A 16,979-nucleotide genomic window follows, 5' to 3' on the forward strand; every position below is an offset into this window, starting at 1 on the left:
TATGTGATATATAGTTTGCTATTTGTTGAAGGCCATACGGCGACATAAAGGTGTTGAATTGTACGTCATTTGTTTTATGATGAAGAATTGTCGCGTTGAAAATCAAATACCATATCTTATTTCTTATATAGAGTTGAAAAAATGAATGTCTAACATACATTTATAATGCAAATATAATACCAATGTTCTGCAATAAGAGAACTTGGCGACATATGCGGAGGCTTAGACATACAATTCTAAATATCTCTCATGTATGTACCAATAAAAGTATATAAATACCCTTTTCTTGTTCCAAATACTCCAGTTAGTTTTAATGTTTTCACCGTGTTCACAAAAACATTCCTCAGCTTCTAAAACAATCTTGTGTTCTGATGTGAAACAGTTTAATTTCGAGCAGGAATACTCGGTGTGGAAAGGTAACTTGCTGCTGGCTTTACAATGGATGGAGGACTGATAAAATTCGGAGATTCTCTCTAAAGTAACAAACAAGCAATCCCGGACACTGGTGGCTATATCAGGTATTATCAAACCCTTGGAGCGCTTGTGAACTAGGTATAGTAAGATCTTGTTGCCTTCTACACAGAGAACAATATCATGCTCTTTATCAACTGATAACCCAACAAACCCTGAAAACATAAGTTTCCTTCCTCTGTATTGTTTTAATGTCCACATACTGAGACATGCGCATATTAGACGGCTTGGTAAGGCTGGAGGTATGATGGTTCCTTTAAAAACGAAGGCCAAACTAACAGTCCTCTCTGGTGTACATTCTTGTAACAAGAAATCTGTATCATTTCTTTGGGTAAGCATACAGGGTACAAAGAAGTGTTCTACTGGTAGCCGGTTTCCTGTTTTTGTATCATATCTACGCTGTTCAGATACGATATCAAGGTGTATCAGCATATCAAATATGTACTCTTTAAATGGTAAAATCTGACAAAATGCTTTTTGTTCCCAAATCTGGTAGAGGTCTACTTTTTGTATCATTCCATTTTTTGACATCTTCTTGAAGGTTTTTCTTGTTTTATCTTCTTTTGGCCAGAATTCAACATCTATGAAAATGAAGAAAAAAAATCAATCTTTATGACTTGAAATCAAAACTAGAGGATCTAAAGAGCCTGTGTCACTCATTTTGGTCAACACAGGACACAGATGGATTCATGACAAAATTGTGTTTTAGTGATGGAGTTGTGTTTTTAGATCTTACTTTACTTAACATTCTTGCTGCTTACAATTATCTCTATCTATAATGAACTTGGCCCAGTAGTTTCAGTGGAAAATATGAGTGAAAATCTACAAATTTTATGAAAATTGTTAAAAATTGAATATGAAAGGCAATAACTCCTTAGGGGGTCAATTGACCATTTTGGTCGTGTTGACTTATTTTTAGGTCTTACTTTGCTGTACATTATTGCTGTTTACAGTTTAACTCTATCTATTATAGTATTCAAGGTAATAACAAAAAACAGCAAAATTCCTTAAAATTACCAATTCAGGGACAACAACCTAACAATTGGTTATTCGATATAAATTAATTCCAGGGCAGATACATCTTTACCTGATAAACAGTTTCACTTCCTGTCAGATTTGCTCTAAATGCTTTGGTTTTTGAGTTATAAGCCAAAAACTGCATTTTACTCATATGTTCTATTTTTAGCCATGGTGGCCATCTTGGTTGGTTGGCCGAGTTACTGGACACATTTTTTGAACTAGATACCCCAATGTTGATTATGGCCAAGTTTGGTTTAATTCGGCCCAGTAGTTTCAGAGGAGAAGATTTTTCTAAAAGATTACTAAGATTTACGAAAAATGGTTAAAAATTGACTGTAAAGGGCAATTACTCCTAAAGGGGTCAACTGACCATTTTAGTCATGTTGATTTATTTGTAAATCTTACTTTGCTGAACATAATTGCTGTTTACAGTTTATCTCTATCTATAATAATACTCAAGATAATAACCAAAAACAGCAAAATTTCCTTAAAATTACCAATTCAGGGACAGCAACCTAAGAAGGGGTTGTCCGATTCATCTGAAAATTTCACGGCAGATAGATCTTGACCTGATAAACAATTTTACCCCTGTCAGATTTGCTCTCAATGCTCTGGTTTTTGAGTTATAAGCCAAAAACTGCATTTTACCCCTATGTTCTATTTTTAGCCATGGCGGCCATCTTGGTTGGTTTGCAAGGTCACTGGACACATTTTTTAAATTAGATACCCCAATGATGATTGTGGCTAAGCTTGGTTAAATTTGGCTCAGTTTATAGAGGAGAAGATTTTTGTAAAAGTTAATGACGGACGACGGACGCCAAGTGATGAGATAAGCTCACTTGGCCCTTCGGGCCAGGTTAGCTAATAAAAAATTTACTTATATTAAAAGATACTACGAAAGGTATACTGCTCACCTAGGTCAGGACATTAAAACAACACTATTTTGATACTTCAAAACATTATCCTATTTTAGGAGTAATTAAACTTTCTTTATAAAAGGTATTCCATGATCAAAATAGAATCCTTTCTCATTTTGAAGAACATTACCCCATTACAAATATTTTATTTAGAAACCATGTCGTTCGCTAGTTATACCTACACGTTAATACCTATGAAATATCAGTTTCAGTTTTGACTTTAAAATTTGCAATCATACGTAAGTTAAAACCTCCATCCTATCCAGAGGATATAAACATAATAAAATAGTTAGCTATAATCTAACAAGAATTAGTGACGCTATGAATACCTAAAGAAAAGATTAATTTTGACTAATTGTATAATAAAAAGTTCTTACAAAGTTTAAAAGATAAGTGAAAGTCACCAGTTAACAATACCCAATGCTCTAAATGTCTGGTAAACAATATTTGAGTATGTTGTTGTTTTACTACTAATTTTTATTATATCTCATTGAAAGTATTTACACACCAGTAATAAAAGATCTCATAACTTCCACCATAAGAAGGGGACTGATGATAACATTATCTCTCAGTTGTGGGGTGTCAAAATACACAATTTTCCCTAGAGAATGTTGATAATGTAGAAAATCGGTTAGCTGCTCAGGAGACAGGACAGACACCTCACTGATGGCATTTAATTCTTTAACTTCAACTAAAGACAGAATTTGTTTCCCTTCTGCCACCAATTCAGCGATCTCGAGCTCCAGTGGAACACATGCATTCGGCATCCTTTCACCCCAACATGGGTGGTCGAATGTAAGTTCTGTTATTGTTTTCTTCAGAACCTCTATTTCTGGGTCAGCTTGATCTTTGGCATTGACAAATATTAGAGGTCTAAGGACCAGATGATGTTTTCCCTCATGGTCTTTAAACAACTCTTCAATTCCACTGTAAAGCTCTTCCCGTCGTGTCTCAACATTCCCCTATTAAAACATAAAAATGTTCCGGATAAATAAACTTGAGGCTGTAAAGAGCATATGTCGGGAACATAATGTTTGTGTATCTTCAATGATGGAACATTCCAACAAGAAAATAACTAGATTTATCTTAAATCTGTAAAGTAGGTATATCTACTCTTACAGGTAAATTATTACACTTTTAACCTTGCTTCTATAATTTAAAAGATACCACTTGTAAAAAAAATAAGTAACATTTAATAGATTGGCAATACACTTCAAACAAGCCAAGAAGGTATTAATAGTTTAGTAAAGAGTACTTCAGGATTTGCGTGAAAATACGGAAAATGTTTTATTTGAATTTGCAGTTAAACAAAAATGAACTTCTTTTAAAATAAAGTATGTATCGTAATCATGCATTTCTTCTCCAGATGTGTTGTATATCATATTTTATTTCATCATCTGTTTAACAATGGTATTATGGTTTGGCCTGACACATGACCGAGAAAATATTAATTGTTGAGAAGTGCATCTGGTGCAGTACTACTATTCTTAATAATAAAACATGATTGTTGAAATAAAAATAAGTTTAGTTAAACTTTAGCATGCAAACTTTATCATGTAAACTGATAAATTGTATTTTAAGTAAAAAAACATGACTAAGAGTGGCAGAGCCAACTTATCTCCATGGAAATGAGATGACTATCCAATGGAATATTGATACAATTACATACCAAATATTCATAACCATTGTGGCTCGCTGCTGATATGTTACGATATCAATGTGTAGAAAACCCGATAATCTATACTTATCTATAAGTGGTACTTCATATCTTCTACTTTATTTATAGGCCCCGTAATCTGATTTTAAGGGAATTACCCACAATTCAAAAAGGATCTTGTTTTTTTAAAAGTGTAGTTTAACAAAATTTTTGGTCAAGTTAAGATTTATAGACAAAACATCATTATAAGAATACAAGCTATTATTTAAATATTGAACTCCTTGGAAAGTTAAAAAAAAATCAAAATAATCAAATGGCAAAATCAAACGCTCACACAATCAACTGTAATATTCCTGACTTTGTACAGGCCTTTTCTTATGTCGAAAATGGAGGATTAAACCTGGTTTTTATGCTAGCAATTGGGGCAATTTGTACACATTTCTAAGTTTTCAAAATGACAATAACTTACTACCATATAGCTTACACTAGATCACTCACCAATGGTACTTTGTCCTTGTGAGTGGCAACAAACAAGATCTTTGGGATGCCTGCATATACAAGCTTACAATAGGTCAGGATGGAATTGACCCAATATTGCAAAAATACTACAAAATAAAATCAAAATCTGTCATAAAAGAAGTATAAAAAAGTATATACATTCTGCATTTTTCATAGTTGTGATACTACACTTTTAAAAGTTTTTCATTGTCTTTTGTCTTGTTAACCCATTATTTAAAAAAAAAAAAAGACTGAATACTTAGTCAACCTCATTTATTTAAACAGCTGATAATAGTCTTCCTTTAAATTGGATTCTCTGTCAAAAAGGTGACAACTATTTCAGTGTATATGTATATTCTATATTGTTGTATTTGTTCTTCAGACTGTTTTATTAACACATAGTTTAAGGAAGGCATATGTACTGGCTTCCGAAGCTGCACAAAAAACCTTACAAATATAGATTTATTTCATCTTCCAGCCATTGTTCAACTACTAAATTGTCTGTTTTACTTACTAGTACACTTGGTACAATAAAAAACCTGATAATAAATTGTTCAAATAAGGCCTTTGAAAATAGTGGAATTAATTACTTTTGGAGTGTCAAAAACTCGTTGGAAGTACTTGATAAATTGCATGCATATATTGGTGATTTTGAATCTGTTCAAAGTTTTGATTTTTCTACCCTATATACCACTTTGCCTCATATTCTTATTAAGAAAAAATTCACATCCCTAATTAACTGGGCATTTAAAAAGTCGGAATGCGAGTACATATGTTCAAACTCTTTTAGATCATTTTTTAGTAGCAATAAACAAAAGAACTATGTCAATTGGACATGCTTTGATACTATTTATGCACTTGAATTTTTACTTGATAACATTTTTGTTCGCTTTGGAGATTCCGTATATCGTCAAGTTATTGGAATTCCAATGGGGACTAACTGTGCACCACTTATTGCGGACCTGTTTTTGTATTGTTATGAGTTACAATTTATGACTAAAATTAGCAAAGACCCATCAAAACAACATTTGATACAAAAATTTAACAATACTTTTAGATATTTGGATGATATATTGGCTCTAAATAATGACGACTTCAGTATGTATACTAAAGAAATTTATCCTGTAGAACTTACTTTAAATAAAGCTAATGATAACAATGACCACTGCCCTTTCCTCGATCTTGATATCTATATCATAAACGGGAAGCTTAATACAAAAATTTATGATAAAAGAGATGATTTTTCATTTCCTATTGTTAATTATCCATTTTTAGATGGTGACGTTCCCTTGTCACCATCTTATGGTGTTTATATATCTCAACTTGTACGATTCGCTCGTGTATGTAACAATGTATTAGATTTTAGCGAGAGAAATTTATGTATTACTGAAAAATTATTACACCAGGGTTTTCGATATCACAAACTGGTCAAAACATTTACTAAATTTTATCACCGGTATAAGGAAATAATTCGTAAATATAACTCAACATGCAGACATCTTATACGTTCAGGTATTTCACATCCAAAATTTTATGGAAATATTCTTTATAAAGCACAAAAATGTCAGTATTCTCCTCAGAAACTAACAAAACCTTTAAATAGACTTATTAAAAGGGGATATAGTTACGATACTGTTGTCAGGTCATTAAAGATTGCATATTTTGGCTTTAACATTGATTCACTGATAGGGTCTTTGCATCGGAACTAAACACATTTATTTCTAAAAAAACAGTTGTTGGCATGACACGGGTTATGTTCTTCTCATATATTTTATGATAGTATGATACTAAACCCCTAACGGGAGGGATTGTACCTGATATTCATATGATGAAGACATAATCTTTCAATCAGTTTAATTGAGGTCTGGAGCTGGCATGTCAGTTAACTGCTAGTAGTCTGTTGTTATTTATGTATTTTTGTCATTTTATTTATTTTCTTTTGTTACATCTTTTGACATCAGACTCGGACTTCTCTTGAACTGAATTTTAATGTGCGTATTGTTATTCTTTTACTTTTCTACATTGGCTAGAGGTATAGGGGGAGGGTTGAGATCTCATAAACATGTTTAACCCCGCCGCAATTTTGCGCCTGTCCCAAGTCAGGAGCCTCTGGCCTTTGTTAGTCTTGTATGATTTTAATTTTTAGTTTCTTGTGTATAATTCGGAGTTTAGTATGACGTCCATTATCACTGTACTATTATGCATATTTTAGGGGCCAGCTGAAGGACACCTACGGGTGCGGGAATTCTCGCTACATTGAAGACCCATTGGTTGCCTTCGGCTGTTGTTTGCTCTATGGTCGGGTGGTTGTCGCTTTGACATATTCACCATTTCCTTTCTCAATTTTATATTAAAAACAAAGAGGTAACAATGCTTAAAAACGTATACAAACTAATATTTCACACCACCAAAATAATGGCCAGTTCAAGTTGCGGTCCTGTTTAGGATTTTATGGAACAGCCCTTGGATTTTGTGTTTGTTCTAATCGCTATATTGCTTTTTTGATTATTATTTATGGCCGAAAACAGTTATTCCGTAGTGTATTTCTTTTAATAAAAAAAAAATTAAAATTAAAAAAATCACACCTGCTCTATCCAAAAAGATTTGTATAGTATATATAGTGTACCACTTTTGGGACGAATTATGTCAAAATTATGGAAATATCCATCAGCTCTAACTCAAACTGTGGACAATTAAAGGTTAAGAGGGTCTATAATTCAGTGTGACAGCTTTATATATACTAATTATTGACTTTTTTTTCAAATGGACCAAATCCCTACTTAACCAAATTAAATGCTTGCTGGGCACAGTCTGATACGACCGCAGAGGTGGAACCGTGAACAGTTGGGGCAAATTTGGACACAATATTCAAGCTCAATGCTGTCAAAATTTGGATTGTGATCAATTTTTTGAAATAATATAGGTTTCTGACAAAAAATCAATGTAAAAGATCTAAAAAATCTATTCTCAAAACTTTTCAAAAATTGGAATTTGAAAATTAAAAAAAAATAAATAAATATGAACCATTACAAGAATGCACACGCTGAAATGTCTTAAATATATAAGATTTCATATTATGTTGATAATCCTAAATATAAAGCTTTATTACAACTGTCACACAAACTTAACATTAACCAAGAAAACTAAACATTGACAAAAAAAATGAACCATGAAAATGAGTTCAAGGTCAGATGAACAATGCCAGGCAGGCATGTACAGCTAACAATTCTTCCATACAACAAATATAGTCGACCTATTGCTTATACATTGTTATAGATTAAGAACCAGATGCTCCGCAGGGCGTAGCTATATACGACCGCAGAGGTTGAACCCTGAACGGTTGGGGCAAGTATGGACACAACATTCAAGCTGGATTCAGCTCTAAATTTGGATTGTAATTAAATAGTTGACACAGCATAGGTTTCTGACACAGAATGAATGTGTTTTATGAACTTAAAATTTTTGTTTTCTCTTAGAGCAATTCACTATACTGTTGAATATTAATCCTCTCAAAAAAAAGTTTGAAGAAATTTTCTTTTTATTTATGAAATTTCAAATGAGAAAAATTGAACCCAATTTTTTAATCACATCCCCCTTTCCCTTATTCCAAAACTAATCTCAATTAAAATATTCTAATGGAGTTTGCAACAATAAATACTCATTTAAATACATCATAAAATATTAAGATGTAAAAAAACTGTGTGTTATCACTAAATGGTAAAGATTATTTAAATTTATCAGTTGGTAGTAAAAAGTGAATATACATTGTATATTGTATATAACAAAGATTTAAGTTGATTCTGGACAAAGAAAGATAACTCCAATTAAAAAAAAATCTTGCTATTGCACAATAATGTGCAATAAGATATTCCTTGCTTACTATTCTGGACAAAGAAAGATAACTCTAATTAAAACAAAATTTGCTATTTCACAATATTGTGAAATTAGATATTTCTTACCATTGCACAATACTGTGCAATTGAAAAGACTTGCTATTGCACAATACTTAATATAATAATTTTAGATCCTGATTTGGACCAACTTGAAAACTGGGCCCATAATCAAAAATCTAAGTACATGTTTAGATTCAGCATATCAAAGAGGCCCAAGAATTTAATTTTTGTTACCTTTGGACCTTAATGTAGGCCAATTTGAAAACGGGACCAAAAATGAAGAATCTACATACACAGTTAGATTTAGCATATCAAAGAACCCCATTTATTCAATTTTTGATGAAATCAAATAAAGTTTAATTTTTGACCCAGATTTTGACCAACTTGAAAACTGGGCCAATAATCAAAAATCTAAGTACATTTTTAGATTCAACATATCAAAGAACCCAACCGATTCATTTTTTTGTCAAAATCAAACTAAGTTTAATTTTGGACCCTTTGGACCTTAATGTAGACCAATTTGAAAACAGGACCAAAAGTTAAGAATCTACATACACAGTTAGATTCGGCATATCAAAGAACCCCAATTATTAAATTTTGATGAAATCAAACAAAGTTTAATTTTGGACCCTTTGGGCCCCTTTTTCCTAAACTGTTGGGACCAAAACTCCCAAAATCAATACCAACCTTCCTTTTATGGTCATAAACCTTGTGTTTAAATTTCATAGATTTCTATTTACTTAAACTTAAGTTATTGTGCGAAAACCAAGAATAATGCTTATTTGGGTCCCTTTTTGGCCCCTAATTCCTAAACTGTTGGGACCTAAACTCCAAAAATCAATACCAATCTTCCTTTTGTGGTCATAAACATTGTGTTTAAATTTCATTGATTTCTATTTACTTAAACTTTAGTTATTGTGCGAAAACCAAGAATAATGCTTATTTGGGCCCATTTTTGGCCCCTAATTCCTAAACTGTTGAAACCAAAACTCCCAAAATCAATCCCAACCTTTCTTTTGTGGTCATAAACCTTGTGTCAAAATTTCATAGATTTCTATTAACTTAAACTAAAGTTATAGTGCGAAAACCAAGAAAATGCTTATTTGGGCCCTTTTTGGCCCCTAATTCCTAAAATGTTGGGACCAAAACTCCCAAAATCAATACCAACCTTCCTTTTATGGTCATAAACCTTGTATTAAAATTTCATAGATTTCTATTCATTTTTACTAAAGTTAGAGTGCGAAAACTAAAAGTATTCTGACGACGACGACGACGACGACGACAACGACAACGACGACAACGACAACGCAGACGATGACGCCAACGTGATAGCAATATACGACGAAAATTTTTTCAAAATTTGCGGTCGTATAAAAACAGACCAAAACACATAAAACTTAACACTGAGCAATGAACTGTGAAAATGAGGTCAAGGTTAAATAAAACCTGCGCGACTGACATATAGATCATAAAATATTTCCATACACCAAATATAGTTGACCTATTGCATATATTATTAGAAAAAACAAATCAAAACTTAACTTCGACCACTAAACTATGAACATGAGGTCAAGGTCAGATGACACATGCCAGCTAGACATGTACACCTTACAATCATTTCATACACCAAATATAGTAAACCTATTGCTTATAGTATCTGAGATATGGACTTGACCACCAAAACTTAACCTTGTTCACTGATCCATGAAATGAGGTCGAGGTCAAGTGAAAACTATCTGACAGGAATGAGGTGCTTGCAAGGTACGCACATACCAAATATAGTTTTCTATTCTATTACAATGTATTACTTATAATAAGAGAGAATTTAATATTACAAAAAATGGTCAAGGACATTGGACATGTAACTGAGGAAAACTTCGTAAAATGAAGCATCCATATACAAAGTAAGAAGCATCCAGGTCTTCCACCTTCTAAAATATAAAGCTTTTAAGAAGTTAATTAACACCACTGCCGCCGGATCACTATCCATATGTCAAACTTTCTGCGACAAAAGTCGCAGGCTCGACAATAACAATTTGGGAAAAAAATCCCCCTTCCAAATGTTGCCCCCCCCACACACACACTTTGGAACAATATCCCCAAGCTCAATCCCAGCCTTCCCTTTGAAGTATGGAACCTCTTAGTACAATTTTAGAGAGATCCATACGCTTAAACACAAGTTATTGTATAGACACTACAAAAATTGCTTGTTTTGGGCTACTTTTTTGCCCCCGATTCCAGCATGTTGGGGCAATTATACCTAAACTCAATCCCAGCCTTCCTTTTGTGATATGGAACCTTGTGGTACAATGCCAGAGAGATCCGTACACTTACACACAAGTTATTTTCCTGAAACTACAAACATGCTTGTTTTGGCCCCTTTTTGGCCTCTATTTCCTAAACTGTTGGTACCACAAACCCTAAAATCATCCTTCCTTTTGTGGTATTGAATCTTCTTGTAAAATCCATAGAGATCCATTCATTTAAACTACAGTTATTGTCCGAAAACCAAATGTGTTGTCGGACGACGACATAATAGCATTATACGAACCCCAAAAAATGTGTGTGGTCGTATACAAATTCATGTCCCAATTTGACAAGTAATTCCATCCCCCTACTTACTATTTTAGGCATAAATTAGAAAAGAAAAAAAAATCTGGATAGTGTATGAAAAAGAAATTGCAAGTTATACACTGTCACATGAGGGACTCTATTTGTAGACAAGGAAAATCAAAGGATGATAACTGTGTCCCGGAACCTTACAACAAACATTTAAAAACAGGGAATATTGTTGAAAAGTAGTCCACATTTCCTAAGATTATTTTCAAAATTAGTTTTATTAAGATGTCAAAACTGAAAACTAAAAAATCCTCATTTTTCCAGAATTGATATTAATGAAATATTCAATATAAACTAGGACTAATTTCAATCAGTTCTACGAAGGTTACATTATATAGAAATGTTTAACTCAATGCAATAAATGGGGATGTGGATAAGTGGGTTTCTAACGATGTATGTCATTCAATACAGATTCAATCATACAGAAATTATGTAGTGAAAAAAGTTCTGTAACTCTGAAACTACATCATTTGAAAATCATATAAAGGTAAAAGAAGCTTTATTCCTTCAATTAAAACGTGCGTTAAGGTAAGAACTGATAAAAAGAAAATTTTACTTTTTGTATCAAATGTTGATGGATCAAACTACAATATATCATATGCTTTATTTTGTTTTTAATATGGTTCAAACAAAACAACACCTTCAAAATACCAACGTTATAAATCCTTCTCATCAAAAAGCTACTATGTTTAGTCTTTGAATAGATATTTTGAGAAATCAGTATGTAAACATTCTACCATTAAATATGTTTTCTGGTTTACTCATTTAAAACAATCTGAATTTCTATAGAAAAACATTTGTTTTAACATTGCTTGATGACTAAGCCATTAATTGTGAATTTTATCATACATTAGTTTACTTACTCTTACAACAAAAAAAAACATATTTTGACACAATTAAGGATAACATTTGTTTAACAGCTATTTAATACAACACTGGTATACCGCTGTTCAAAACTCATAAATCCATGGACAAAAAACAAAATCGGGGTAACAAACTAAAACCGAGGGAAAGGCATTAAATATAAGAGGAGAACAACGACATAACACCGAAACGTAACACACACAGAAACGGACCAAGCATCAGACAAAACACCACGAGAATAACAAATATAACATGAAAACCAAATACATGAATTTGGGATAGACAAGTACCGTGCCACGTCTTATCTCAATTTCTCAAAAATAAGAGAAAACACAAACGACTCAACGTTAAAATGCAACACACACAGAAATATAACAATGGCCATCTTCCTGACTTGGTACAGGACACTTTTAAAGGGGAATAAAAGTGGTGGGTTGAACCTGGTTTTGTGGCATGCCAAACCTCGCACTTTAATGGCAAAGTTAAATATAACATTGAAATGACAACATAATATTACAGGACTACAATACAAATTAATAGAACATATTAGACAAAGAAAAACATGATTAATAGATAACAAAAAGCATCAGGTTTAAAATTCAATACGCCAAAAACGCGCCTTGTCCACACAAGACTTACAAGTGACGCCCAGATATAAAAGATCGAAAGTGAAAAAAGTACAAAGTTGTACAACACTGAAGATCAAAAGTTGAAAAGGTTTCGCAAAATACGGCATTGTTTTTATGCCCGGGATAAGAACATTCTTATTATATAGAACAATTAATGATATTGCAAACAGTAAATTTTATCAAATGAATATGAAAGAGATATATATAAAGAAACTGAAGTATTAACTAATTACAGAAAACTAAACCCGAATACATAACGCCCAGATATAAAAGATCGAAAGTGAAAAAGGTACAAAGTTGTACAGCACTGAAGATAAAAAGATGAAAAGGTTTTGCCAAATACGGCAATAACAAGTGAAACTGCGAGCTACTGCTCACTGATGATACCCCCGCCGCAAGTGGATAATATTAATAGTGTAAAAATATGCAAGTGTTCGGTTAACAGGAAGTTGTCGAGTGATGAATCTGAAAACGCATCACACGGTATAGCTGACTTATATAAATCCTGAAACCAAATTTCAGAAATCCTTGTATTGTAGTTCCTGAGAAAAATGTGACGACATTTTTCAACTTGGCTATCATGTGGAAAATCATACATGTTGAAATTTCATCGACACACATTGCAGGCTGAACAAAATCGTTTAATATAAGTTCTCCCAGAACAAATTCAAGATTAAATTTTAAAAATTTGATGTTGTCTGACAATAAGTGCAGCACTCCGTTCATACTTATGATAAAATCTATACTTCATATAATAAAATCATCAGCTCCTTTTTTGTGAGAATTCACTTATTTTTTTTGTCTATGCTTTAAATTCCGAAAAGAATTTAAACTTGGTATATTTAATAAATATTATTGTCTTTCTGGGGATTAATTTATTTTCATGGGTATCAATTTTCGTGGATTGAGAAGAAAAAAAGACAATTCGTGGTATACGTAAATTCGCAGATCACTGCTTAAAATAAAAACAGAGACTTCATTCGTGATATCCCTTTTGATTTAGGAGATCATATAATCTCCTTTGTTTGATCAATGATTAAAACCAGATGCTCCGCAGGGCGTAGCTTTATACGACCGCAGAGGTTGAACCCTGAACGGTTGGGGCAAGTATGGACACAACATTCAAGCTGGATTCAGCTCTAAATTTGGATTGTGATTAAATAGTTGACACAGCATAGGTTTCTGACATAGAATGAATGTGTTCTAATGAACTTAAAATTTTTGTTTTCTCTTAGAGCAATTCACTATGCTGTTGAATATTAATCCTCTCAAAAAAATGTTTGAAGAAATTTTCTTTTTATTTATGAAATTTCAAATGAGAAAAATTGAACCCAATTTTTTAATCACATCCCCCTTTCCCTTATTCCAAAACTAAACTCAATTAAAATATTCTAATGGAGTTTGCAACAATAACTACTCATTTAAATACATCATAAAATATTAAGATGTAAAAAAACTGCTTGTTATCACTGAATGGTAAAGATCATTTAAATTTATCAGTTGGTAGTAAAAAGTGAATATACATTGTATATTGTATATAACAAAGATTTAAGTTGATTCTGGACAAAGAAAGATAACTCCAATTAAAAAAAATTCTTGCAATAAGATATTTCTTGCTTACTATTCTGGACAAAGAAAGATAACTCTAATTAAAAAAAAAATTTGCTATTTCACAATATTGTGAAATTAGATATTTCTTGCAATTGCACAATACTGTGCAATTGAAAAGACTTGCTATTGCACAATACTTAATATAATAATTTTAGATCCTGATTTGGACCAACTTGAAAACTGGGCCCATAATCAAAAATCTAAGTACATGTTTAGATTCAGCATATCAAAGAGGCCCAAGAATTTAATTTTTGTAAAAATCAAACTTTGATTAATTATGGACCCTTTGGACCTTAATGTAGGCCAATTTGAAAACGGGACCAAAAATGAAGAATCTACATACACAGTTAGATTTGGCATATCAACGAACCCCATTTATTCAATTTTTGATGAAATCAAATAAAGTTTAATTTTGGACCCAGATTTGGACCAACAATCAAGAATCTAAGTACATTTTTAGATTCAACATATCAAAGAACCCAACCGATTCATTTTTTGTCAAAATCAAACTAAGTTTAATTTTGGACCCTTTGGACCTTAATGTAGACCAATTTGAAAACATGACTAAAAGTTAAGAATCTACATACACAGTTAGATTCGGCATATCAAAGAACCCCAATTATTCAATTTTGATGAAATCAAACAAAGTTTAATTTTGGACCCTTTGGGCCCCTTTTTCCTAAACTGTTGGGACCAAAACTCCCAAAATCAATACCAACCTTTCTTTTATGGTCATAAACCTTGTGTTTAAATTTCATAGATTTCTATTTACTTATACTAACGTTATGGTGCGAAAACCAAGAAAAATGCTTATTTGGGTCCCTTTTTGGCCCCTAATTCATAAACTGTTGGGACCTAAACTCCCAAAATCAATACCAACCTTCCTTTTGTGGTCATAAACATTGTGTTTAAATTTCATTGATTTCTATTTACTTAAACCAAAGTTATTGTGCGAAAACCAAGAATAATGCTTATTTGGGCCCTTTTTTGGCCCCTAATTCCTAAACTGTTGAAACCAAAACTCCCAAAATCAATCCCAACTTTTTTTTTGTGGTCATGAACCTTATGTCAAAATTTCATAGATTTCTATTAACTTAAACTAAAGTTATAGTGCGAAAACCAAGAAAATGCTTATTTGGGCCCTTTTTGGCCCCTTATTCCTAAAATGTTGGGACCAAAACTCCTAAAATCAATACCAACCTTCCTTTTATGGTCATATACCTTGTGTTAAAATTTCATAGATTTCTATTCACTATTACTTAAGTTAGAGTGCGAAAACTAAAAGTATTCGGACGCCGACGACGACGACGACGACGCAGACGACGATGCCAACGTGATAGCAATATACGACGAAATTTTTTTCAAAATTTGCGGTCGTATAAAAAATCATTGAAAAGGTTTTGAATTGTCAAAATCCTCACTTGGCCATTCTAAGTGATAGTGTTCCTTGAAAACTTCAATTACAATCGTGGACAGAGACAACTAATAGTTTGTTTGTCTTACAATTTATAAATTTTTGTCAGAATTTTATGAGGCATTCAACTGTATGATTGATATATGATTGAACGCTTATTTCCCCTCATCACGGTATAATGAACAATCATATAAGTAAAAAGTGTGAAAATAAACAATTTTATCGTAATTAATCCTGTAAACTTTTAATCAAAGTAAACCAATCTATGACACGGTAATTAACAACTTGCATTTATTTTCATAATATATAATTGAACAAAATACCTTTATCTTCTTTCAATAAAACACGTGTTAATTTGAAATGTTTATCGCTAGTCAACACTATAAGAGAACTGCACAATATAACCGGAAATAAACATCCGAATCCAAACACATTTCACGTGATAATTTTTCGTTGAATTCTTAAATTCAAGGTTCGCTGTGACCCCACAAAAGCCACGAAAATTGGTAAATCACGAATAAGAATGAATCCACAGTACTTCATATCAATGCTGCAAAATGCGAAACATACTGAGGTTAATATTGTAGTATGTGACAAGCTAAAAGTGACAATGTAAATAAATTATGTAAACATTGAGGTTTGCTTAAATATTTAGAAAAGATATCACCTTGCTGTTATAAAAATGTATCCTGTTTGCATTATCTGTGTGTAATTAATATGCATATTACCTGCTGGCGTTGGTGTCATGTGCTGCCCTGGAAAACACATCACATCAGGGACCTGTTCATGCAAATCTTTGCTTCCATCAAATACTACAAGAAACAACGCTCGGAACGTCATGAAGGTCTGATGTGTTGTTAGATAAACATATTGTCCACCAAAGTCCCAGAAGATAAGACGCCCAACTTTCATCTTATACTTCCCACTTTTGAGGACTTTTTCCATTTTCCTTCTTATTTCTTCCTTAGTCATTCTTGTTCTCATTTTCTTTCCCATCTGTTTTATCGTGAGAGGCACATTGGAGGATTTCTTAGGTGGTAGAGATTGTAATGCTGCCGACTTTTCTGAGGGCAAAGAGGACAGTGTGGCATTAACAGTTGGACTTGTATCTGAAGCCTGGATGAACTTTTCAGTGAGTTCACTCTCCTCTTCTTTGAGAGAGGTCATTAACACTTTGTTGTACACAACATCCAGGGCGTTATAAGAGTCTGAAATTAAATTTAATACATCAGGCAAATCAAATCCAAAACAGCTACAGGCTGTCAAAACCAAGTGAAGAATATAAGAAAAATCATAATTAAGATCAAAATTAAATCTTATCAAGTGTAACATTCACATAATGCTATAAATGTATTTTAAAGAGAGTCATGTTTTAACTGCTGGATT

General features: G+C 32.5%; 1 protein-coding gene across 1 annotated transcript in view; it reads right to left on the reverse strand.

The window, feature by feature from the left end:
• Nucleotides 1-222: 222 nt before the first annotated feature.
• The window catches only part of LOC143084326 (uncharacterized), a 30,924-nt gene continuing 14,167 nt past the window's right edge, over nt 223-16,979 (reverse strand). The window contains exons 4-7 of the mRNA XM_076260737.1: nt 16,322-16,801; nt 4,564-4,670; nt 2,917-3,370; nt 223-1,052 (exon numbers count right to left, since the gene is read on the reverse strand). Of these exons, the coding sequence (XP_076116852.1) occupies nt 223-1,052; nt 2,917-3,370; nt 4,564-4,670; nt 16,322-16,801 (1,871 nt within the window). The remainder of the gene's footprint in view (nt 1,053-2,916; nt 3,371-4,563; nt 4,671-16,321; nt 16,802-16,979) is intronic.

Source organism: Mytilus galloprovincialis, chromosome 7, assembly GCF_965363235.1.
Source record: "Mytilus galloprovincialis chromosome 7, xbMytGall1.hap1.1, whole genome shotgun sequence".
NCBI lineage: Eukaryota > Metazoa > Mollusca > Bivalvia > Mytilida > Mytilidae > Mytilus > Mytilus galloprovincialis.